General features: G+C 40.8%; 1 protein-coding gene across 1 annotated transcript in view; it reads left to right on the top strand.

Moving 5' to 3' along the window:
- COL6A6 (collagen type VI alpha 6 chain) overlaps window positions 1-26123 on the top strand; it is a 154553-nt gene that overhangs the window by 106320 nt on the left and 22110 nt on the right. The window contains exons 26-35 of the mRNA XM_002759687.6: window positions 494-556; window positions 1304-1354; window positions 3043-3078; window positions 4136-4198; window positions 9510-9572; window positions 10723-10758; window positions 10878-10914; window positions 13163-13174; window positions 17216-17709; window positions 24859-24955. Of these exons, the coding sequence (XP_002759733.5) occupies window positions 494-556; window positions 1304-1354; window positions 3043-3078; window positions 4136-4198; window positions 9510-9572; window positions 10723-10758; window positions 10878-10914; window positions 13163-13174; window positions 17216-17709; window positions 24859-24955 (952 nt within the window). The remainder of the gene's footprint in view (window positions 1-493; window positions 557-1303; window positions 1355-3042; window positions 3079-4135; window positions 4199-9509; window positions 9573-10722; window positions 10759-10877; window positions 10915-13162; window positions 13175-17215; window positions 17710-24858; window positions 24956-26123) is intronic.

The following is a 26123-nucleotide window of genomic DNA, read 5'->3' as shown; positions in this document are numbered from 1 at the left end:
ATTTCCCATGTAGGTGAACGTTCCTCAACATCCTGAGATTGATTAATAAACCACAGTAGATGTTCTACTCGTCAGAAGTTAGAAATTATTGCCAGGTGGCCATGCTCCCTTGTTTATCTTCAGTCTCCTTCAATATCTTAAAACTAGATTAATCAGTCTGCCATCTTTGCAGGAACCAGATGATTTGCATGAATCATCCTGGAAACAATGTTGTTAATTTTTTAAAACATTGCAGAGCTTTTCTCTTGACTCATTTTCATGGCATTGTGCTGCTGAGATGGCAACTTGCGCTAAACAATAAATCATGCTTGCTGAGGCTTCAGTGATCAACGGAAGTTACCTCCCTGGCCAACAACAGCAGTTCCTCTTGTATCACTTGCACAACACACAGTTCTGAGCACAAACCCGTTGCTGTGCGTGATCCACACAGATGAGCTGAATTAGTGCAATCATTTCTCATTTCCAACCTAAAAACACCCTCTCTGTTTAACAGGGAGAACCTGGAGATCCGGGAGAAAAAGGAGCGGTTGGTTTTCCTGGTCCTCGTGGCTTACAGGTTTGTATTTTGTCACTAGTTTTTATGGGGTTCCTGGAATCTTTTAGTTCAGTAGATATATGGTGTGGTTCTCCAAAGAGAGTTTTAAGGATATCATCTTGATGCAGTTTTATGGAAATTGAGAGATATATTGTCCTTAGTGTAGTTCCTTGGCCAGCCTTCCAAAGGTGGCAATTCCCCAGGTGCCATGCATCAGGGCCAGAATGCTCTTGAAGCCAAATAGTGAAACTTGTCTTCAGCAATCCCATGACCCCTTTGCCAGCCTTTCCTTTTGTCAGAGCCCCTTCATCAGGAACCCATTCGATCCTTTCCCCATTGCTCAGGGTTTCTATAAGGGTCTGACAGTAGCCAATGCTGGGGCATTTACTTCTCGTTTTTGTCTGGCAAATCAAAAATGGTATTAAAATACAAGCATTATCCGGGAGAGGTAATACTACTATCTCTTCTTACTGAAAAATTATTATATGCCTGATTTTTTGTTCATTTAATCTTCATAGCCACACATGAATAGGTATAATTATTATTCTCAGCTTACAGATGAGAATACCAAGGGACAGTGCACTGTCTGTATCTAACAATTGCCTTTAGTATGACTATCATAAAATGTTGGAGGCCTGCCCCAGAAGGAGGATCTGTGTCCTGATTTTTCTTTATCAAACCAAAAAAGTGGCAGTCTTGTCCTCTTGAGGAATAAGCCAGCCTCTATCTGTAGTCTGGGATGTTGGTAACCAATTGCTCTGTTTACAGGGCGATGATGGCAGTCCAGGTTATGGTAGTGTTGGACGTAAGGGAGGAAAGGTAAGTGACGTCTGCTGGAAGCTGGACATTTTCCATTTATTTTTTTTTTTCGCTTATTTTGTTTGTCACATTTAAGAGAAAAAGGGAAGCAGGGAATAAGGCAGTCTTGGACAGTTAGAAATACATTTTGATAATTTTTTGCTGATATCCCATGAGGAATGTCGTAGGAGAGAAAAGAACGTGGTGGTTGAAGGTGCAGGCAAGAAGTGAAACTTGAAAACACATTTTCTGTTCTTTGCAGTGATGTGTGGCCCAAGTCTGACTTGTTCTAGCCTGAACAGAGTATGTAATCTTAGTAGGTCTACGCTTAAGTTTACTCAGGGAAACACTCCAAAATTAGGCTGCCTCTTACTAGGTTTGCTTTAGCCATTAGTGAGAGGTTCTGCAGGAGTTTTCTAAATGTACCAGGCCAAGCAATAACTTAAAAATAAAACTGTATGTTAGAAAGTAATTTTATATTGTCACTGAATATTTAGGAGGCCGGAACTTGAGAGATAAGTTTACAAAGACCAGTGATTTCTATATACTAACAATTACCACTAGGAAGTCAGAATGAAAAAGATCCCATTGTAATTACAAAATACAAAAAACATAATATAGTTAAGGATATCATTTCTGCCAAATGTTTGAGGTCTTTGAGAATAAATTGCTGAGATAGAAAAGAGAATTTCAATAAATGGCGAGGCATTCCGAGATCTTGTTGGGAAGTCTAAAATAGTATAAAGGATCAGCATAATTCCAAGTGAAATTCCAATGAGAATAATGCAAGAGGCTGTTTGGAAGAATAAAGAACGAAACACTAGAACTTTCTGAGAAATAAATCTAGTGAATGAGGGATTTCCAGTGTAATGTTCATTAGAACAGAGAGCAGTTAATATTCTATTATATAGTCCCTTAATATCCCACAAGAAGGGAAATATTAAGTGGCCTATGGCATTGGAATTTAGCCACCCTATAAAATGAATGTATATGAAGTTTATAATTATGTAAAGAAATTATGTGACAATTTCAAGTAAAAATTTAGAATATACTCAGAAAAACCTTTATCTCAATTGCATTACATTGCATTTTAAAAAGCTAAAAGGAAATATGACAAAATACGTATAATCATTCTGAGCAGTAAGATTTTGGTGATTTTTCTTCTTTCTATTCTTTTGATTTTATACATGTTTGAGGATTTATTATAATCAGAAAATGGACTTTATTTTAAATTAATCATGTACTTTTTTATTTAATAGGGATTATTATAGCTCTTCAATTATATTCTTTGAACAAAGTGAAGTAAACAGAGGACCCTAAAATGAATGATCAAGTTTAGACTCCCCATAGGCTTTCTAGATTTCTCCATGGCAATCCATTTTAAGATCATCTCAGAGACACATGGCCAAATGAACATCTGTGCTGTTATATGCATAAAAAAGAAGGAAAGCCAATTTGCAATTCTTCAGATGTGTACTTTTAACCACCTAGGTAGTTATAATATATTGAAGAAACCCTTAAGTACTTTAACTTATAAATTAAAGTTTGTTTCTCAGATACTGCTATTTAGCTTCCAGATTTCAATTGTTCTGTCCCTTTCTTAATTCAGAGGTACCAAAACTAAAAAGGGCAGCAGGTAAAATGAAAGTCAATGCAAACCTCACTGGGTGATGTGTGCCTGTATTAATCTTCCCTCCTCTCCATTACAGGGACAAGAAGGATTCCCTGGAGAAAGTGGACCTAAGGTACTGTGTGCTTCCTAGTAACTAGAGATGGGGGCTGTGAAATATATCCTGGGCCAATAGAAGAACATTTGATGATAAATAAGTGTCCTAACTTTGTGGAGGGAAGGAGGGAAGAAGGAAATAGACCAATTGTTTTTTTATTTTTAAGATTATATATTTGTTTAGGAGTGTAAGACTTAAAAAGTATTTCTAGTTTTTAAATTAATATGAGAAGATAGAAAAATTCGCCTTTCAAAATTTTCTTCTCAAATTTACACCTTCCCTCTATCATATATATTTTCTCATTTACTCAAAGAAAAGTATAATATAAGGCTGGGTGCAGTGTCTCACGCCTGTAATTCCAGCACTTTGGGAGGCTGAGGCAGGTGGATCACTTGAGGTCAGGAGTTCAAGACCAGCCTGGCCAACATGGCAAAACCCCATCTCTACTAAAAATACAAAAGTTAGCTGGGCGTGGTAGTGCACGCCTGTAGTTCCAGCTACTCAGGAGCCTGAGGTGGGACGATCACTTGAATGTGGGAGGATCAATTGAACCCAGGCGACGGAGGTTGTAGTAAACTGAGATTGCTCCAGTGCACTCCAGCTTGGGTGACAGAGCGAGACTCTGCCTCAAAAAAAAAAAGTATAATGTAAAAAAACAAAATTGTATGATTTCACCTGGCTCAATTTTCCCAATATGTTTATAAATCATCTTCAAATAACTAGTTAGCAATGACATCTTCTACCTTGGAGACCACTTTTTTTTAGAAACCCTTACTGAACTCAGTAAATGCCAGGTTCTGTGATAGTCAGAGGATAAAATGAAAGAGCAAAGTACACTTCTCCAAAGAGCCAGTGGCTACTGTTGTCACTGGGGAGACTACAAAGTGAAACGACGCTGATGCGGTGTGCTATGTAGAGAGTTACATCAATGGAAACACACATACCCTCACACTCTTCAAAGAAGACTGTTAAAAATGCATATCAAAAATGTCTGTGGAATCAGTTTAAAGATGCAAATATGTTAAATATATATGCTTGATTTTAATAACTATTTTACTTTAATTAATGTATTTAGGGTGAGACTGGGGACCCTGGTAGTCCAGGAGAGATGGGGCTGAAAGGAGCTAGAGGCACAACGGTAAGCTTCTTAGATTCCAGTTGCTGACAACCTCACTACATTAGGAAGTCCTCCTTCATACACTGACAATTTGAGTTGTCTTTTGTTACCAGTGACTTGCAAAATGCATGTCTTTTCTGTTAAGGCAAACTTGGGGAAGGGGAATGGATATATTATTCATCTCTCAATGCCAGTGCACAAACAATGAACTGTTTGCTTTTAGTGAGCAAGTTCACGTGTTCTAGTGGCCAGGTCCTATGCTTAACACTGGAAATAAGATTTTGTAAAAGAAATCCCTGTGATTCAAAACAGTTTTTACACTGCCAAAATGCAGTGAGTTTAATCCTGTCTCCCTGCAGGTTTCGTGCAGCCTAATGCCCACTGGCGTCTTATGTTCACTTTTCAGGTCTTGTTAATCTACTTTTAGTGAGATATATGCAGAAAGGTCCTCCTCTCATTTGGCTCAAGGATGTTATCTCTCGAGCTTTGTGAAAAAGTTTGTTTACTCTGCAACTGAGTATGTCTTTATTCTGTGGAGGGGCTTAGATATCACCTAGTGGTTTGAATCACTTGGAATAAACATAGGTCTTCAATACAATTCATCCCCTAGGCTTGCCTTGGGTTCCCCTGGGTTAAGAATGGTTTTCTTGCATTTGCTGACTCTCTATGTATCTTAGACTGTGTATAAGTGAAAATGCTGTTTTAGTTTTCTAAAAGACAATCTCAAGATAATTGTCTCTTGAAACAGACATCATCATTTTTCTTCAGAACAGCACTGATCAGGCAAACTGGTCTTTGTTTATCATGTCAATTAGCAAGAATTTTAAAAGCCTGATAAAAATGTATACTTGAAGTGGTTTTCCAGTTTTGTCTTCATAGTTAATTTTGCTCTGATCTAATATTGTTTCTGCAAACTGTAAGATCTTTATGTATAGACATTGTTTATGTAGGTTTCAGGGGTACAAAATAAGGAACTCCTCTTTTTTTCGCTCCTCCCCCTCCTCTTCCTCCTCTTCCTCCTCCTCCTCCTCCTCCTCCTCCTCCTCCTCCTCCTCCTCCTCCTCTTCCTCTAAAGACTGCTTCTCAGCTATAATTCTTTTCCTTATACGTGTTTTTGGATGGCTATCCATTAACATGATGTTGTATTAAAAAAAATGAAGACTGACATAATTAGAAAAATAATTGGAAAAGACTTTCAAATTAATCCAGATGTCATCTGCATTGAAGTGTCTCTGGATCATTTATTTCCCTTGGCTTATTAATGAAGTTTAACCTTGAACATCGGAAGCACGCTAACAAGTTCATGGTTGGATCTTTCCCCACAAAGGCACATTAATCATTTTAAAAGACAGTACACTAATGAGAAACATATAAACTTTTTCTGTTGGCCTTTCAAAATACTTGATTTTTTTGTTGTTCTCCATTTTGGACAATGTATCACTTTTTGTAACTTCCTCTTTTCACCTATAGAGCTACTTTTTCCACCTTTACGTGAGTGTTTTTGGATTTGAAGCTGAGTCATTGAAAAATCCAGATTTTCCCTCTGAAAGAGCTGAAGTTTCTATTGGAAGATTTTGGTAAAACATGAACTTAAATTCTGAATGCCTCTTCAGTTCTCTTTGAATGACTGTACTCCTCTTTTAAATTCTCTAAATCTTCACCTTGATTTTTCTTTCCTCAGGAAATATTTTTTTTAATTTTGTCATGATTTTTAATCTGTTTTGTGTATACATGCATATTTGTATGCATTTTTTTACCACCTATACATATATGCACATAGTTTAAAGCATGGTTCCTCCATCTCAGCACTATTGACATTCTGGGCTGGATGAGGCTTTGTTGAGGGGTTGTGCTGTGCATTGGCACCTACCCACTAGATTCCAGCATCAACTGCCCTCTACCTTCCTCGCTCTGCCCCCAGTTATGACAGTCAAAAATGTCTTCAGACATTGCCATATGTCCCAGGGAAAAAAGGGAGGCAAAGTTTTCTCTTGCTAAGAACCACTGGTTTAAAGAGTCAAATAACAAAGTGTTTTACATTAAAAAAAGTCCTTCACTTTCTCACTCATACCCATTTCCTTCTCCTCACAAACAACCGCTTTCACTTCTGAACTTATTTGTCTCAGAATTGACAATATGCCTCTAAATATCATACTTATGTTCTTATTTTTGATTCATAAATTTTAAGCATTATGAACTGATTTCTTCCTGCTGTAAAAGTTGCTGATGTACCTTTTTAAATTTTCCCTTTATCTAAATCTTGTCTGAAAACATTCAGATGAGGCAAGTATTCTCTCCAGCTTAATCCCAACCCAGAGCCTTCCAACCTGACCAATCTGATGGGGGTTCCTCTGTGCCTGGTGCCCAGCTGCCATTCAGCAATCATCCTTCACCTTCTCCTTTCCCTTTGCCTCTCTCCTGTGCTGGATCTCTGCTTCTCATTCTTATTCTCAGACTCCTCCTGTGGGAATTCTCCCTTGTTCCATGAAAAACTCATCCCGTAGCCTGCTAAGAAGGGGTGAATGAAAGGTATATTTTTTGATACAGCCAACATCTGAGAGGGCTTTGTACCACCTTTAGACGTGATTGCATATTTTGCTAGTATAGTTCTGGGTTGGAATTAATTTCTTGGAATTTTGAAGGCAGTCGTTCCTCCATTATTTTTATCTTCTTTAGCTGCTTGGGAGAGTCCAAAGCCATTCTGATTCCTGATGTGGCCAGTGTTCTCTCTCTGGCACCTTATTGCACTATTTCTCTGTCTGCAGTGTTCTGATATTTCCTGGGTTTTATGAGTTGGTGTCCATTTGTATCCATTTTCCTGAGTATTAGGTAGGTTCTTCATAGGCATTAGGAGCCTGAAATATGTGTCCTTCAAAGAAGCGTTGGTCAATTATTTTGATGATTTCTTGCCCTCTATATTCTCTAGTCCCTGTTTATTAAATACCTACTATTTGGAGTATTAGTATAGTAGCATAGTTATTAGTATAGTCCTTTAATTTTCTTATTTTTTCTGTTCTATCCTCCAGCTTTTTGTCTTTTTGCTCTAACTTTCTGGGAGAGTTCCTTGAGTTTATCTTACAATGTTTCTCTCATACTTGAATTTTCAAGAGCTTGTTTTTGTTCTCTGAATGTTCCTTTTTTGTAGCATACTGTTTTTGTTTCGTGATTAAAATATCTTCTTTTACCTTTCTGAGAATATAAATATTTTTCTTTTTTGACCAACATGGCCTATTTTCTACATTTTATTTTCCTTTCTGTTTTGATATCTATTACTCAGATGTTTCAGGAATTAGGTATTTATATTTAAGAATTGAAGACAAAAAGATTTATTGGGGTCAGGCATGGTGGCTCATGCTTATATGCCAGCACTCTGGGAGCCTTAACAGGCAGACTGCTTCAGCCCAGCAGTTTGAGACCAGCCTGGGCAACTTGGTGAAACCTGGTCTCTACAAAAAATACAAAAATTAGCCAGACATGGTGGCATGTGCCTATAGCCCCAGCTACGAGGGATGCTGAGGTGGGAGGATCACCTGAGCCCAGGAAGTCATGGCTGCATTGAGCTGAGATTGCACCACTGCATTCGAGGCTGGGCGAGCCTGAGACCCTGTCTCAAAAAAAAAAAAAAAAAAAGACTGACTGGAAGTTCTGAGAACATGAGTGGGGCTTATCAACTACCAGTTTCTCTGAGTGAGTGATCTAGCTACTTTATTTAGCAAACCTCTGAAATCAGGCCTTTCTTCTTTGTCTAATGAAGTTCTCCTGAAAAAATTTCTTACAATCTCCTACCTGGAGAGTAAAGATCTGGCTGCCAGCTTTCTAGGAGCCATATAGAAAAAGAGAGCTGGAGACTCTCACGTTTACTGTACATGCTTTGATTTACTCTCCCTGTTTCAGGTACTGTAGTTTTTCAGCTCAGCCTGGAGTTTCACCTCGGTTTTACCTCTGTTTGTTGCTAGGGTGGGAAAAGGGACTTCAGCTATTGAGAATAGAGAGGCGATTTGGGGATTTGTAAAATGATTTTCAGCTAAACATCTTTACTTCACCTTTTTTCCTCACCTCCACTTCTGGAGGTTCCCGGTGCTGCCAAACCCTCAGCCTTCTGGGACGTATGATATAAAACACATCGGTTCTTGGCTTTATCTTCTGCTGGCTTAGGATTCAACGTTATCAGGTCTGTTAAGTCATTTAACACTTAACATTTGCTTTCCAGACTCAAATTCTATGACTTTCATCTCCTTTCTTATTCTCTCAACATTGTTGGGTTTTTTTGCCTTTAAAAGAATGTACTTACTGTCATCTTAGTAAGATATTGGAATGGAACAAAGGTAAAAGCATGTACTCAATCTGCTCTTTTCTCTTGGTGGTTAACCTTTATCTTCCAAATAAAATTATTTTATTTTTCATTCAACCCAGCACACTGTCAATATCATTGGAATGTCCAAAGGATATCAGTCATTATTTACTGTTTTATAGGTAATGCTTTTACTAATTAAGTTGATTTTAAACTTCATTTTTCAGTCCAGTAAAAGTTGTAAATTCTGTGGCATTTTGAATGAAGAAAAAGAAATATTATTCCAATTTTTAAACTAAATCCTAGCTTTATGATAAACTTGTTGAATGTACATGAAAATATTTCTGACATCTAGTAAGCAGATAACTGTTATTTTTATTGCTATTATTCCCCATTTAGTTACAATATTTCCTACTAATGATTGTGTTTCTGTTGGTTTAAAAGTTTTATATTTCAGTTTTGTTTTTCTAGACTTTTTGCTTTTTGTTTTTTTCAGTTTCCTACCACTTCATTTAGATAAAAACTTTTCCTTTGACCAACAATTCTAGTCCTAGCAATCTTCCCTAAGGAAATAATCAGTATCATGCATATAAATTTATAATGGCATTTGCTATTAAAACAACAAACAGTAAGGGACTAACTAAATCATGGTACCACCATGTGATGGGATACGATGTAGCTATGAAAAATGATTTTGCAAAAATAATAGTGAGTGAAAATGTCCAGAGATATATTTAATTAAAAGGTAACAGAAAAGTATGATTCAAATGAGTTTTTAAAAGGAATATATGTCTTAATACCAAAAGAATAAGACAAGACATCAAAATGTTAATAAGGATTATTATTTGGGGAAGAAGGAACTGTTGGGAATATTTTTTCCTTCTTTGTATTTTTTGGAAAACTCTCAATTTTCTAAAATAAAGTGAAATTTTCACTTTTGAATTTTCACCTTTGAATTTTAATTTTTTTAAATTTGAATTTACATACACACATACATCCATGTATAAATATAATTTTAAAATAAGTAAATTCTTCTTTGAGATGTCTGCTGGGCTTCCAGGAGAGATGGGATCCCCTGGGGAACCAGGACACCCTGGACGTAAGGTAAGTAGAAAAGCTATAAACCATACCAGGTCCTTTTCTACTCAAAAAGTCGGTGCATTGTACAAATGTGCGTGTCTTCTGTCTCTGCTGCTTGACCACTATTTTCCCACCTTTTTGGGGAAGAAAGTACTGATTAAGTATATAGAGAAGAAAAAATAGTGACTAAATACATCTCTTGAGAGAGGGGGGAAATTGAAGGAGGAAATCAAAAGTATCTAGACTATAATGGTGTTTCTCAATCATCATATTCTGTATCTGTCCAGTCTTTCTACATGTAATAAGTGATCACTGAATGAATGGAAGTGAAAGGAAAGTAATAGTGACTGTGATCAACTATTGCATTCACATGGAACTTACTTGCTTCAGGAGTTGGGGTGGGGCTCTCTTGCATGGTTTTCTTGGGTGTCTCTCTTTGAGAGGAGCCAGACTCTTTCTCTTTTGAAGATGGGATTGAACAGATGTAATTAAAACCAGTTTCATTTGTTCTTTCTATCCCAAACTCTGACACATTTATAGATGTGTGTGTGTGTGTGTGTGTGTGTGTGAGAGATGTGGGTGTGTGTGTGTGTGTGTGTGTGTGAGAGATGTGGGTGCATGCGCGTGTGTATATTGTTTTGAGAAGGTAGTTGAGATCACCTTTCCAGATGGTCAGTTGGAGTCTGATCCTTTTGTCAGCTTAACGATGATGGGAACAGATTAAGGTTCAGCTCTGACTGCTGTTCAGTGGCTCAGGCAAGGAATGGGAGTCGAAGACCTTCAAACCCCTGCTGTGAAAGAGGGCAGCTGCACGAGTGTGGCTCGGCTTTAGCTAGTTCTGAGGCATAGGCCTGCTCCAGTGCTCTGCGGAAAGTGTCAGGCTGTCAGCTCCATCCTTGTAATTCTGGACAATGCTTGCCATCCGGAGATGGACCCAGAGGAAAGTGGCCTCTCAAGGCTTGTGTGCACCAAGCTTGCTGCTTATCGTTTGTTTTCCACAGTGTTACTGTTAATTAGGTAATGAGCGTCTACCTGCATTCTTTTTTCCCTTCTTACAATTTAATGAGAATAAAACATGCAAAAGTTATCACTTTCTGAGGGCAATGTTGGTGCACTTGGGCTACTGATGTGTATGTCTAGACCCATTAATACAACGTTTTGTTTGTTTTCCTAGGGTGTGAAAGGAGCCAAAGGCTTGGCTTCATTTTCTGTACGTATCTCCCGATTACAACAGAGTGCTCTGAGTGCTCCATTAAATGTACTTATTTTTAAACTTCAGGGCCTAGCAGTTTGCTGGTTAATTCTCTCTGTTTTATTTTTGAACTGCAGACATGTGAGCTCATTCAGTATGTGCGGGACCGCAGTCGTAAGTACCCTGCCTAAAATGATCTCCCAAGTTGTCAGTTTTCATAGAAGAAAAGCAGAGAATGCTACACTCATAATTGAGACAATTCACCAGCCGACTTCTTAAAATTAGAGATGTCACTGCATGTTTTTCTGAGTCAGCATAGACTGGTGACTTCTAACTCCCTCTCTGGCTGCTATCATTTCTATTGAAACCCATGTCAAGCAGTAAGAAATAATCTGTTGAGTGCTTTTAATCTAAAGAAAATTGAGATTTGATGTCTGAATTCACCTAATGGTGAAATCAATCAGTTGAGAATCACTCGGAACTTTTTAAAAGATGATTATTAATGCCTGAGAGTAACTGATAGAATTGAATTCACCTGGCATGAAAGAAGCAGCTGTGATAATAGAGTGTCCTAGTGAGTGGGAGTCCTGATTTTGGTTTATTGTTTGTTATTCCTTTCCTGGAAATGTATGTTTGATTATTTTTAGTCAGACTGATTGATTTGCTTTAAAAATTCATAGTAATGTGGGCCAGGTGTGATGGCTCCCGCCTGTAACCCCAGCACTTTGGGAGGCCAAAGCAGGCAGATCACAAGCAACAGGTCAAGACCATCCTGGCCAAAGGGTGAAACCCTATCTCTACTAAAAATACAAAAATTAGCTGGGCATGGTATCATGTGCCTGCAGTCCCAGGTACTTGGGAAGCTGAGGCAGGAGAATCACTTGAACCTGGGAGGCAGAGGTGGCAGTGAACCAAGATTGCACCACTACACGCCAGCCTGGTGACAGAGCAGGACTCGGTCTCAAAAAAACAAAAAAGCAAACATACTCTGCCAAATTTTTTTTTCTCTCTCTCAAAATTTTAAAATCAAAAAGGCATTTTGATTTGGCAAATGCTCATTTGAATTTGTTTTAAACCCTTATAACAGCTTCTTCTATCAAAATATGTTGATACCATTAAAAAAATTTCATGTGCAAGATTAGGAGAGAGTTGATGCTTTGATGTTCATCTACAAGTGCAGAATGACTTTCCAAACAACAGTATGACGGAAAGGAGGAGCCAAAAGTTCCCTCCAGACATTTTGGGGGAAGAAAAATAAATTAGAGCCTATTTCTATTGAGAACATTGGTTTCAAAGACAGACATTTAAAAGCTTTGAATGCAGTGTCTATTGGAACTCTGTCTTCTTGTAGCAGAATGGAACCATGATGGGAATCAAAACACATATATACATTGAGTCATGAAGATGGGTTGTTTGGGGGCTCAAATAGCACGGTAAGTTTTATGACACAGACCATGTGAATTGTAATCTCAAGGGCAGATCCAAGTATGTTGAGACCTGATCTTCTAAAATCTAAAGGACTCAATACAAAATCACAAATCTAAAAGTGGGTACAAAGGTATTTCAAAAGTAAGAGTTATTTAGAACAAAAAAATAAATCACAACCGTTAACTTCTGCGTATTTTATAAGAGTATGTGATGGTGTAAACATCGTGGCTAGGATTCCTCCCAGGAGCGGCCTTGCAAGGCGCCCCTGCAAGAGAGAAGTCTAAAGCAGCGTTGTCCAGTAGAAGTTTCTGCAGTGATGCAAATGTGCCCCTGTGATGTCCAATACAGTAGCCACAAGACACATGTGGCTTTGAGCATTTCAAATGTGGCTAGTGCGACTGAGAAGCTGAATTTTTCTTTAATTCTCATTAGTTTTAATAGCTGCATGTAGCTTGTGGCTGCCATATTGAGCAGTACAGTTCTAAAGCAAGTGTTCATTTAATTCAGAGTAAATCCACCTCTGATACTTATACAACACATAAATATGCATATAATATACATATTATATATACATGTATATTATACCTAGATACAGACACATTTATGTGTGTATATATATAAATGATAGTTACAGATATCTACAAGGGGAAAACGTAAGGAGACGGTGGAGCTTTGAACTTTCCAAATTCAGCGCACCTCCCTGAAACATCATGTTTCCTTCCAAGCAAAGATTCTTTGTCTTTGACAGCTGGCTGCAGGTGGCTGATTTATGGCTGTATGTTGTCTCATTTCCCACATCCTCTTCCCTTTGGAAGGAACAGTGCTTTACTGAGATGTTAGACTCTGCCTGCATTTTCTCCAGACTCTATCTGTTGCCTTGATTTTTGAGTCATCTATAAAAAGCAGACAGGATAGAACCTTTCTTTTCTGCACAATACGGAACTCTGTTCTCCTACCAAATAATAATCCTATCTCCTTTGTTCTTCTTTCCCAGCTGGAGGACATGGTGAGTAATCTTTATTTACAACATGCTTTAATCAAGCTCTAAAATGTCATATATCTGGAAAGATGAGCTAAAGCAGTATATTGGCTTCCAACTGACAGAAATTTTATCTGGGCTTTCTTTGCTGCTGGCTGATGCTGGTAGCAGAGTCTTGCTGCCAATAAATCACACAGTTTTAGCTGAGCTTCACAGCTATTTTTCAACAAAGCGATTTGCTTTTTTATTAATATTAATAAAAATTGTTAAGATATTAATATTGTAGTGACTAACATCACCATTTATTTTGCATTTAGGTTTTAAAAATATGTTGGGTTTTTTTTAGACAGGGTCTTGCTCTGTCTCACAGGCTGATCACTTTTCATTGCAGCCTTGACCTTCTGGGCTCAAGTGATCCTTCCACTTCAGCTTCCAGAGTAGCTGGGACTACAGGCACATGCAATCATGCTTGACTAGTTTTTGTATTTTTTGTGGAGCCAGAGTTTTGCCATGTTGCCCAGGCTGGTCTTGAACTCCTGGGCTCAAGTGATCCATCTGCTTCAGCCTCTCAAAGTGCTGAGATTACAGGTGCGAGCTACTGCACCTGGCCAGAAATAGTATTTTACTTACTCCCTTTATTTTCTCACTCTGTCATACCATCTCTGTCATCCAGTGGTTAGGGATTAAGTTGCAGAAGTCCGAAGAAAAGTAGGGATGATCAGATAGCAAGTAAGTGGAATGTGCAACTCAGATAATGCTAAAATCCATGGAGCTCATGCATGATGTTAATTATCAAGTGAGCTTCATATTTTCAGTGCTAATTGAAAGGTATTTTACAAATGCTTCTTACATGATGATTTTGTGTAAACTTATCATCACCCTCTTATACATTTATATACTTTTACTTTTTGTATAAGACCACCGATTCATGTCCTCTGATTGCTTACCCATGCATTTAAGAATATTTTTTGGGCTGGGCATGGTGGCTAACGCCTGTAATCCCAGCACTTTGGGAGGCCGAGGCGGGCGGATCACGAGGTCAAGAGATCGAGACCATCCTGACCAACATGGTGAAACCCCGTCTCTACTAAAAATACAAAAAATAGCTAGGCATGGTGGCATGTGCCTGTGGTCCCAGCTACTTGGGAGGCTGAGGCGGAAGAATTGCTTGAATCCAGGAGGCGGAGGTTGCAGTGAGCCGAGATTGCGCCACTGCACTCCAGCCTGGCGATAGAGCAAGACTCCATCTAAAAAAAATATATATATGCTGAAAGCCTACCACTGCCAGTATCTGTAGAAGGCATTAGGGATACAGAGTTGAATAATGAATGTGGTTCCTGTCCTCAGAAACTGCGATGCTTATGGAGGATTCAGATCACAAACAAATGGAAGCACAGCCCATTAGGTGCTGTTTAAAAGAGATAAAGCATAGGATGCTGTGTCCTGGGATAATGTAAAGGGGAGATGTTTTTGGACAGAGGGCTCTTTTTGGGGGCAGTGCAATTAAAGTTTAGACTGAAGAATACAAAGGAGCCATCTTTTGGCAGGGCGCAGAGGCTCACGCCTGTAATCCCAGCACTTTGGGAGGCCAAAGCTGGCAAATCATGAGGTCAGGAGATCGAGGCCATCTTGGCCAACATAGTGAAACCCCATCTCTACTAAAAATACAAAAAATTAGCTGGGTGAGATGGTGGGCGCCTGTAACCCCAGCAACTTGTGAGGCTGAGGCAGGAAAATTGCTTGAACCTGGGAGGTGGAGGTTGCAGTGAGCCCAGATGCCATTGCACTCCAGCCCAGGCAACAGTGTGAGACTCCATCTCAAAAAAAACAAACAAACAAACAAAAAAAACCATCTTTCAAGAGATGGACATAGGGAACTTTCAGTGCAAAGGCCGTGAAACAGAATACACCTAGGCATTTCCTAGGAACTTGTGGAGCCCAACGAGATTAAGACATAGGGACGGAGAGTAGCACATAAAAAAAATGGGGAGTAGTCAGTGGCCAGAGCAAGCTGAGCTTTGCACATTAGAAGGAGGCTGGATTTTATCTGAATTGTGACGGGGAGGGTATTAAAGAGTTTGTTGAAAGTATGTAGGGGAGGCTCATGATCTGATTTTTAAATATTACTTGGGCTCCTGTGGGGAGAGTGGATTGTGGCAAGGGTAGAGGGTGGTGAATGTAAAAGGCAAAGGCCTAGTTTAGAGATGGTGTTAGTATTCCAGGCAAATATGATGGTGACCTGGACAAGGGTCGTCAGTGTTGTGTTTAGGTTTCATGGCAGTGGTTTAGGCTGATCCTTGCCTCCCTGTCCTTTCCATCACATGTTCTGTGGCAAGTAGCAGTCCTCAGTACATAGTGTGTGGTCACAGAGCCATGTTAGTTGGGGATCCACACGTAGCAATCCCTCCCTTCTCGAGGAGGCCCTCTTAGGTGCCACTGCATTCCAGCCTAGGCTCATTCAGAATCTTTGGGATTCCTGGCAGCTTGCTGGGTTTTATGGCTTGTGTTTTGTAAGATGAGTAAGTCCTTAGGTTTTTTTTTTCCTAAAAACTTAACTAGTTTAGCACTAAGGTGAGCAAGGCCCAGTTGGCCCATGGCAAAGGGATGTCTCCTTGACGGCCTACATGAGCCCCAGCAAGTCAGAGTTCCTGAGCCTTTTGAAAGCAATATGGTCTTTGCTGTGTTTATTATCTCTGAATCCAACTTGCTAGCATCTGAATGAGAGGAGGCACATCTCCAAGAGAAATACATCACTGGGGTGTCCTTTTACCAACCAAATTCCAGCAGTAGGCATTTCATACATTATTAAACTTTGATTATTTCTATACCGGTTGCAGAGAACTGTTCTTTGCTGAGCTCTTATTCATTCATTCAACATTTGTTAGATATCTGATATATGACAGGGACTAATAATTTAGAATATCAGCAGATACTGTTCCTATCTCCATACATCATAAACTAGGAGAAATGAACCTTAATCAGATTCAAGTATGAGTTACCAACTACAACAAGTGCAAGATACTGAGATTAGAATGAATTAGAACCAATGAGTACAGATGCATAAATATGCAATGAACTCTTACAGTAGAGCTCACCAATCATAATCAGTTTCTCTCAGTAATAAGGCATATTTATTCAGTAAACTTGCATTTGTAACTGTTATACAAAAATGTATCTATTAAAGCTTTCCTCATTCTTTTAGTGATATAGTTCTCACAATGGAAAAGTCTGGAATGATAATTCTAACAGCAGTAGTTGACATTTACTGAGCACCTACTGTGTGCCAGGTTCTGTGGTTCTAAGTATTTTCCTGAGCTGATTGATCTAATGCTCACCCCAGGCCTATGTAGCAGGTGATGTTATGACTCCTATTTTGCAGATGAGGAAATTTAGACGCAGACTGGATAAGTAATTTGGACAGGGTCCCATGGCTGGTTAGTGACTGGGCCAGGGATCCAGACTCTACCCTGTATTGCCTACTCTCTTTGTATCTTGTGCTTTGCTCTGTAGACTGTCAGTGTTCCTGCAGTTTTTCTAAAATTATCAGTGGAGCTTTCACAGCCATTACGTTTTAACTCTTATTGCATTTCCTTATTAAGTAAAAAAAGAAATGTGTTTTAGTTTAACTGAGTAAAGTTCCAGCAACAAAACTTGATACCTCTGATCCAGTGTCTGGAGGTGAAGGCTATTTCCAGGAGCTCTCTATTGTTTAGAAGGAGTTTCATTGTCAACTTTAACATTTCATATAAAATAAAACTGAATTCCACTAGGCTGTGAACTGAATAAAAAGACTAAAAAAAAAAAAAAAGAAAGAAAAAAAAACAAAACAAAAACAAACAAACCTGAATTCCAGATGTTTTTGTGTTTGATTCAAAAGAGCAAACTCAGCTTTTGGAATGACAGCTATAATTATTCAAGATTTAAATATATAATATTTTACATGTTGTTTCAGGACTTAAATTATTTACTCCTTTGAGTATTAGTTAACATTTAAAATTACTTTGCCTTCTATGTATCTTTTTTAAAAAATAATAAGGATGCTATGTGATAAGGGATATGCTCTTTTAGGAAAACCCGAATGCCCAGTGCACCCAACCGAGTTGGTGTTTGCCTTGGACCAGTCCCGGGATGTCACTGAGCAGGAATTTGAGCGGATGAAGGAGATGATGGCTTTCCTGGTGAGAGACATTAAAGTCCGGGAGAACAGCTGCCCCGTGGGAGCGCGCATTGCCATCCTCTCCTATAACTCCCACGCCAGGCACCTCGTGCGCTTCTCAGACGCCTACAAGAAGAATCGACTTCTCAGGGAAATTGAAGCTATTCCTTATGAGAGATCCCCTGCCAGCCGGGAGATCGGCAGAGCAATGAGGTTTATTTCCAGGAATGTCTTCAAGCGGACGCTTCCAGGGGCGCACACAAGAAGAATCGCCACATTTTTCAGCAGTGGTCAGTCTGCAGATGCCCAGTCCATCACCACGGCCACCATGGAGTTCAGTGCGCTTGACATCATTCCCGTCGTGATCACTTTCAGCAACGTGCCCTCCGTCAGGCGTTCATTTGCGGTAAGAGGGTGAAACCTTTCACGTGACCATTCTTATGTATCTTGCCTGTGTTCAGAAGCCTCTATTAGAAAGTATAGAACTACCTTGCATTCAAAATCAGGGCCATTTGTTAGGAAGTTTAAAAAATTCTGGATTGGCACAGTAGAACAAGTATTTCTTACTGTGTACCAGGGACGTGTTAAGCTCTTTCTATTAAACGGCATAAGGTCTATGCATTAACCTGTTTCATTTTCACAAGCAGTGTTATGAAGTAGATGATGAGAACACTGAGCGTGGAGAAGTTAAGCTACTTTTCCTGGTTCCCACAGCTAAGCAATGGCCTTGTCAGAACTTGACTCCAGGCTTGCTGCTCTAGTGCTCCCCCAAGCTACTCTGAGTTGCCTCTGAATCTAAAGATACTGAATCAGGAGGCTGGTAAACATACATGTCACTTAGATAGCCAGGGTAGTAGTTGCTGTGTGAGCAAAGCCAATTGGCTGATTTTATAACTTTGCTAATTATGTAATGACCCAAAATTTATAAAGGAAAAGGCATTCCAGTTATAGCTTTTTAGATTGGGGATTAAAATCTCAATGTGTTCCATTCCCAAATGAATCACCTGGGATTAAGACAACTGAGGATAACTTTAAAGCATCTGTCGGTAGTAGCTTAGTGGCAGGGCTTCGTCACTGCGGACCTCCTGGGCCCAGCAAAGGGTCCTTCCAGTCGGCCTGTTGGCCCCAGATGGTGTTCTGTTCTCCAGAACAGAAACCATGAAGAGGGGCCCACGGAGCAAGCAGCAAAGAGGCACTGGAAATTTCAACTTAAATAAAAAGTCCAACCTTTTAAAAATTACTTTATTTAAAAGAAACAACTGAATCATTGCCTTCAAGCATATGAAAAAAGTATTACTGGAGAAAATTAGCCAGCTGAACGCCAACTTCACAAAATCTCTTGTTAGAGAAACTAGGGGTGACAGCAGTAGGAAACTTTAGGTTTTAAAAAAGAACTTTTGAAGGCAATGTCGGTTTACTGGGCATGGATTAAATGGCCTAATGCAGGTAGTCAAGACGTTACCTTTTTCTGCAGGTCTTTTATAGGGGCGGTCACTCACCGTGGAGGGTGACTTCTATTTTTCCTAGGCTAGAGGCTAAAAGTGCCTTTTGAGGCCGTTTCCACTGCTCTGTGATTTTCTGTGAAAGTGTTGAAATAAGCATAACAGAGTTGAAATACATTTCTCATCTGTAAAATATGGAAAGCAGTAAGTATTCAGTTCCTGGAGTTGGTGTGGCGATTAATTGATGCAACACTGTGCATTAGTGCCCAGTACGTAGTAAACACTCAAGAATGATAGGTTTTGCTTTAATTATGAGCATTCAATTGCTTGATCTTGAACTAAAATTTGTTTAATAATAAAATTTAGGTTGTAAAGGAGCTGAAACTGCTATTATTTATACCATCATTGAACTAACTCTCAGAATTATGCAAATGAAAGGCTGATGGGTCAGGTTCAGACAAGGAAATACACATAAAGTAGAAAAGAGTGGGGCCGGGCTATGCAAATGTAGCTGCTCTGAGAAGCAGCAGAAGCTAAACCATTCTGTAAGCGATTTTGGTTACTTAGAGTCCTTGTAATTCCCTCATCCCTTGGGTTTTATTTAGTCATGAAAGGAGACGACTTTCTCTCCTGATGCAAATTGTGCTGGAAACTTAAACGGACACAGTTGCACTCAAGGGTGTGTGCCCAACATGTAACTTGTGAAAATGTACTTGGTGTTTTAAACTTGAATGTTCAGTCTCACCTAGAAATTGATGAATGTCGTTTCTCAATTCTGCCCGAATCATCTAGAAACTCTTTACTCCTTTTCATCCCAAAAGAGCACCAATGAAGGTTTAAAGTTCTTGATAATGACCCCCTCAAATGTAAGTAGCATTGGCCCCCAACACTCCAACTTATATGTGATTATCTGATTAATGTTAATTTCTCCTCATTGCTGATGTGTAGAGATGGGAACAGTATCTTCTGTTCTTCTTGGTTATTGGTCCATGCCATATATCAGATAGTAAACTAATGTTGAATGAAGAAGAGCTCAACAAAGAGCAGTTCTTTGCAACAGATATAGAAAGAAAAGGTTTAATGATGTGTGAGATGCCTAATGCTGGGATAAAGGTTGATAAACCCAGTGATACGTTTCTCACGGAGAGGCGCCTCTTCTCGTTCAGATATCAGCAAGTCAGATTCAGAGATAATAAACACAGCAAGGACCACATTGCTTTATAACAAGCTCAGGAACTCAGACTTGCTAGGGAGTTAGCGATGAAGTCAGAATTGCTCCCAAGTTTCGTTCAACAGATGTTTAGTGAATGCCTCATTTTATATACCAGGTACTGTCCTAGGCTCTGAGGATATAGGAACAAACTGGAAAACCAAAAGGCCCACCCTGACATTGGAAGTTGAAAGCAAGCAGGGTTTTCTGGAAGGGCGAAACAGAGTCATAAATGAAAATCAGTTAAAACCCCATGTCTGACATTACAGAAGAGTAATTACGTTACTTGTTCTGTTTGCCACCTTTTTCTTTCTTATATCCATTCTCTTCCATTGTGCTTTACCTGCATTTAAACTGTTGTCCACTATTTTTTAAGAACAGAACTTGAAACTGTCATGACACAATGCATTTTTACTGTGGGTCCACATTTAAAAACTCTAGTTGGTTTCTTACCTACCATGACTTTTCTAAATCTTGATCCATCTGGGAGTTAAGTAGTCCAGCGTGAAACGCAGTACCTGTGCAGCCACGTCTTGTTTGGGGAAAGCAAAACTTAAACTGGAGCCTTCCATAATCCACCCCTTCTGGGGCTCACTTGGCTCATCCTTAAAATGGTGGGTTAGATGACATGATTCCTAAGATTTCTTCTAGATCAAACGTTCTGTGATTTTTTTTTTTTTTCTGGATCCTGATAGTCGGCAATAAGAAAGCTCTTGGCCCCCACAGCTAGTCTGAGCTGTGCTGTCTGAACTGACATTGGGTTTGGTGTCCAGTCATTTACCACAATCCAGATGGAGTGAAGGCATGATTCACTTAAAACATTGCACGGAGACACCTCTTAATAGCTATTAATAATGCAGACTAACTATTCCTCCTGGTATATAGTTAAGACGACTTTTACAGATCACAAAAACCAATTTTAGCTAGCTTAGGTCTACCCATATTCATAAACTAAGTAGAGTTCATTATAAGTATCTGGAGCCCAGGTGTCCTCTGGTCCTGAGTTCAGATAAGCAGCCTCTGCTTTTACCCTGGGCTCATGTAACCTCCCAGTAGATTCATTTTGCCTACTGCCCACATAGAGCTGATTTAGCAAGATAGGGAATTGCAATAGAAAAAGAGCTTAATTAATGCAGAGCCAGCTGAACAGGAGACCGGGGTTTTATTATTACTCAAATCAGTCTCCCTGAAAATTTGGAGGCTAAGGTTTTTCAAGGATAGTTTGGGGGAAGAAGGGGGTGGTTAGGCAATGGTGCTTGCTGCTGATGGATTGGAGGTGCAATCATAGGAGTGTAGAAAATTGTCTTCATACACTCTGAGCCACTCCTGGGTGGGGCCAGAGGAGTGGTTGATGGGCTCAGGTGGAGCCATTAGTTACCAGAAATGCGAAACAACCTGAAAAGACGTCTCAAAAGGCCACTCTTAGGTTCTACAGTAGTGATGTTATCCGCAGGAGTCGTTGGGGGAGTTGTGTATCTCGTGACCTCCAGAATAATGACTACTAATGGGTGATATTGCCCATTGTTCCTGAGGTATTCAGGATCCCCTTTTTACCCTCCAAAGTGCCCCATAGATAAGAAGTTCTGTTTGGGTTTAATCTTTCCCACTATGTCCACTGTAACTGCTAGTTTTTGGTAAGGTTCATCCATTTCTTTAGAAGAGAATAGGTTCTCAGAGGGGAGACTCCTTGAGTCCAGATGAACCCACTCTTCTCTGTCTTCTTTAATCTTACCAGCCTGCTGGACCCAGTCTAGCTTCTGCCTGACCCAGTCAGACATCTGAGGCCTCTAATTGGATGCAATCCTATTAGTTATAGAATCCAATCTGGTCTTGGACCCAGTCCAATATAAAACATATTCAAACTTGAAGAGCTCAGAACACGTTTGTGGAGCTTGAATCAAAGAGAACCCGCATGTGATCCCAGCCAGTTGCTGTGAGAGATCAATGGGCACTGAACGAGGCAGGTACTTTTATCTGGTCACTGGGTGCTCCTGGGAGTCACTGGAAGTCTACTTTGGATCCCATTTGTGATATCAAAGTGTTAAAAACCTTAGGCAAGTTAAATTTTGCAGAGGTTATTTGCACTAAGAGCAATTCATAAATCGGTCATGGGATCCCTGGGGTGCTGCTTTACCAGCTGGAAACCTCTGTGGCCAGTGGTGCCTTTGCCTAAGTTTTTACTCAGGCCTACTAAAGCTTGTTGCACCCATTCAGCCTGGAGGGTTGTGCTTGGCTCATGCTACCAGCCTGAATCTCACACCTGCCAAGGACAAGCCAAGTGTGGAGCAGCAAGGGGCATGTGAACAAGCAAGTGTGGGGTACCAAGGTGGGCAGCTCCCTGTGAGGCTGTGGCTGGACCAGATGTACCCCAAGCAGCTTCCACAGCTGGCACTGGGGGACACGGTGGCACCTGGAAGCTTGGAGATGCCAGGAACTGCAGAGCCCCAGAGAGGGTGTCACAGCCCCGGCTCAGGGTGCTCCTAGGTCTGGGTTCCCCAAAGGGCCAAGCTCTTTTCTCCTCTCTTCTCACCTTGTTGTCACCCAAAACGTGGCAAGTAAGGGTCATGTTTCAGCTCTGTTTGTGTTATAACTCCTTTAGCCCCACTATTTGGTGGGTCCTGGGTTCTTGTCCTGCATCTTGGAAGAATGAGGTATATAGGTAAGTGGAGGGAGAACAAGGTGAAGAGCAGCTTTACTGAGTGACAGAACAGCTCAGAGGAGACCTCCAGTGGGTAGGTCCTCTCTGTAGGTAGGGTGTCCTGATGAGTGTCCAGCTATCAGCCGAGAGGAGACCCTGGGGTGGGTAGGTCCTCTCTGCAACTGGTCATCTGGTGGCCTCCTTGAGTATCCTTGAGTCCAGGGTTTTTATGGGTTTTCAGAGGGGAGGAAGTGCTGACTGGCTCACGGGAGGCCATGGGCAGGCAGGAAAAAGCACGGTAAGTTTTCATTTTGGTCTGTCAGCCCAGGCCCCAGGCTCCGCCATCCCTGGCTTGAAGGTTGGATTTCACCAAGGACCTGCCCCTTTCCATACAGGAGGCTGTCTGCCTCCTTCTGTCATCCACTGGAGCCCAGGCTGTTGGCACTGAGGGGCGCCTGCAGGCCAGCACCAAGCTGCCCTCAGCACTCCCCTCAGCCTCCCTCCCGTGCTTGTTAGCACCCAAAGTCTGGAGGGGGCTGAGGCAGCAAGGCTGGCATGTCAGCACTGCCCCAAGATGTGCATGCCTGGCTGGGTTGCAACAGTGCCCAGGCTCAGCCTCAGCTTTTCTCCAAGATCAGAGCAGGTGCTGGAGCAAGGAGAAGCTAGGTAGTGGGAGCAGGCATTTCTGAGTGGTGGGAGCAGGGAGTGTCCTGGACCCTCAAAAGCACAGAAACGCTTGGGCCCACAGCCATGACCAGGGCCCAAGGGCCCAGAGATGCCTAGGTCTGGAGCCACAGCTGGGTGGCCGCAGCTGCACCCGAGGAGCAGAAGGCTCTTGTCCTGCCATCTCAGAAGGGCATGGGGCTTCCACCTGTTCCTTCCTCCCAGGGCTCCATGGAGTGCACAGCCCCAGTTGCACATCCTCCGCTGCAGGCAGCATCATGGCAGTGGCCATTGCACAGGGGCCGCCGCTACCATCAAATCGAGCCGCCCTCAAAAGCAGAAAGAAGAGGTTCAGAGAGCTGCATTTCACAATGTGGCAGGCAGTGTTTGTGAATGAAGATGGAAGTGAGGTACAGAAACAGCTTGATTGATGACAGCCTGGCCTTTGCCTCATTGGAACGTGGTCCAATCAGTTGGACACTTGTGACTAACTGAAGCGCAGCTGCTATGATTGGCGAATACTTGGCTATTTGTAAAAAACAACATACTCCTAAGATAGGTTTTCAGTTAGTATCTACTAAGTTAGGCTGCAGTTGGTTACCAGTGAACTCAAAGTACAGAGGTGTCCTCAGGCCAAATTTAATTAACACCATATCTAGTCCAGTTGGCTCTGGTTGGAGACAGAGTTACTGACGTTCTATCTCTGTGGATTAATTATGGTGGCAGGGGATGTTCCCAGAGAAAGAGGGAAGTTGGCATCCAGTCACGGGAAAGCTAAGATATCATCTGACTCATCTCTTAGGAATTAGATAGGATCCTGCCTACAGTTTTTCCTTAATTATCAGTGATCTCTGGGTCAATTAGCCAAGCTCACAATTCTTATTTGGAGCCTCCTTATCTTCCCCCCTGTTCTCAACTTTCAAACTCCCCAAGTGGGTTACTAACAACAGGGCCAAGTTGGGAAAGGGTTGGGAGTTGTTCAGAGAGCTGCGTGGATGTAGATCTGAGTGTATTTCAGAGAGAGCTTCAATGCCTAGTTTATAGTAGAAATCCGAAGATAGTTTCTAAAGGGCAGCCTGTGATTTTACATGGGTCTCTGGGATTTAGGGGAAGAGGAGGTCTCTGATACTCTTCCTTAAGTGTCTTCAGTGTCTTGTGATCAGTCCTTTTAACCTTGCATTGAGCTTCAGTTTCCCCATCTGCAAAATGGGGATGATAAGCATGAGAGCTCACTGTATTGCTACAGTCATAGATATGAAAATGTTTCATGGTCATTAACCACCCGTATTGTACCCAATCTGTGCCAGTAAGTGCTTTACAAATATCAACTCATTTAATGCTCACAGTAGTCCTATTAGGAGGTAGTAGTACTCTCATTTTGCAGATGAAGAAACATGCAAAATCACTTGTCATGTAGCTAAATTGAGACCCAAGGTTTAAACCCAGGCAGAGCTCCTAGCCATGCTTACATGCTGTGCCTCCCCAGTACCTTCTTAGAAGGAGCGGTGTTACTATCTCCAGATGTCAGTTCTCTGTAGTTCTAAGAGGTTCTTGCAGCCCTACCCACTAAGCTGTTCTCTCTGTTGCTTCTGCTTCTTGTAGATTGACGACACTGGCACATTTCAAGTAATAGTGGTTCCTTCAGGGACTGACTACATACCAGCATTAGAGAGAATCCAGCGGTGCACTTTCTGCTATGGTAAGACCCACAGAGAGAAAATAATTTGGTCAGGCCTGTTAAGCATGTTGAGTCACCATTGGCCGGGGCAACTGGAACTTGTCAGCGGGGATACTTACGGCCTTGGGAGGACCTCTCTGGGGCTCTGGGCACACCCTGTCACACTTCTTCCACAGATGAATCCTCTGAGCTCAGCAAGCATCATCTCCTCCTATATATCCCAGCAAAAAGTTGCATTCCAGGCCTTTCTACATAATGCAGCTTATAGGAAACAGTAATGATTCTTAGAAAAAGTTAGCCTATTTCATTGCCAAGTTTTATGCTATAAAGTGTATTTATGTGTTTTCTAAATCTCAAAATGTTCACAGCCCCAAAGAAATGCTTGAAAGCAATTCAGCACCCTCCTACCTACTTGGGGAAATTTTATAGTACAGTCAAAGTGGAAAATAGCAGAAATGCATGCATTTCTCATTGAAAAGAGGCTTCATAGACTCCCAAATATTAAGCATCAGAAAAATTTACAGTGTTGATTTATTTGTAATGTTTTATACATAATGTATACGTCTAACTAGAAAACTGGACTCTTACCTTCCATTTGAGTGTTCTAATAATTACGAAGACAGTGGAAGCCACTGGGATCATTGGTGGCTGTAACCACTGAGGGATACAAAGCATTCTATAAGCCATGCACTATTCTAATTCATGTAATGTCAATGATGGTGATAATGACAGTTAATACTTAAACTAGTGTGCTTATGTTCCAAGCACTGTTTTAATCACTTTATAGGAATTATGTCATTCTGTCTTTACAATCACCCTAAAACATTTGAACTACTATGAGTCCCATGTTACAGATGAGGAAAATAAAGCTTAGAGAGGGATAGCAGTTTGCTCAGGGCTCCACAGCCATATCAAACCCAAAAAGGCTGACTCTAAACCATCTGCAGTTTATGAAGAACAGATGTCTCATTCTTCTGCTCCCCGGACCTCTCCATTTGAGCCTGTAGAAATTGCTTGATTTTTCTCTTTACTCACATGTATCAGTGAGATGCAAATGCCTGCCATATAAATGACCTAAATGAGGAAAGTAGTAATCCTGAGGGAGAAGTAGGGTGTCCGGTCTTCTAGAACCCCTCTTCTTTCTGTCTTCCCCTCTGCTCTCCTCTAATAAAATTTCCCCTTTCCCTCT

The sequence above is a fragment of the Callithrix jacchus genome, chromosome 17 (assembly GCF_049354715.1).
Source record: "Callithrix jacchus isolate 240 chromosome 17, calJac240_pri, whole genome shotgun sequence".
NCBI lineage: Eukaryota > Metazoa > Chordata > Mammalia > Primates > Cebidae > Callithrix > Callithrix jacchus.
This window is presented reverse-complemented; position numbering and strand designations above follow the sequence as displayed.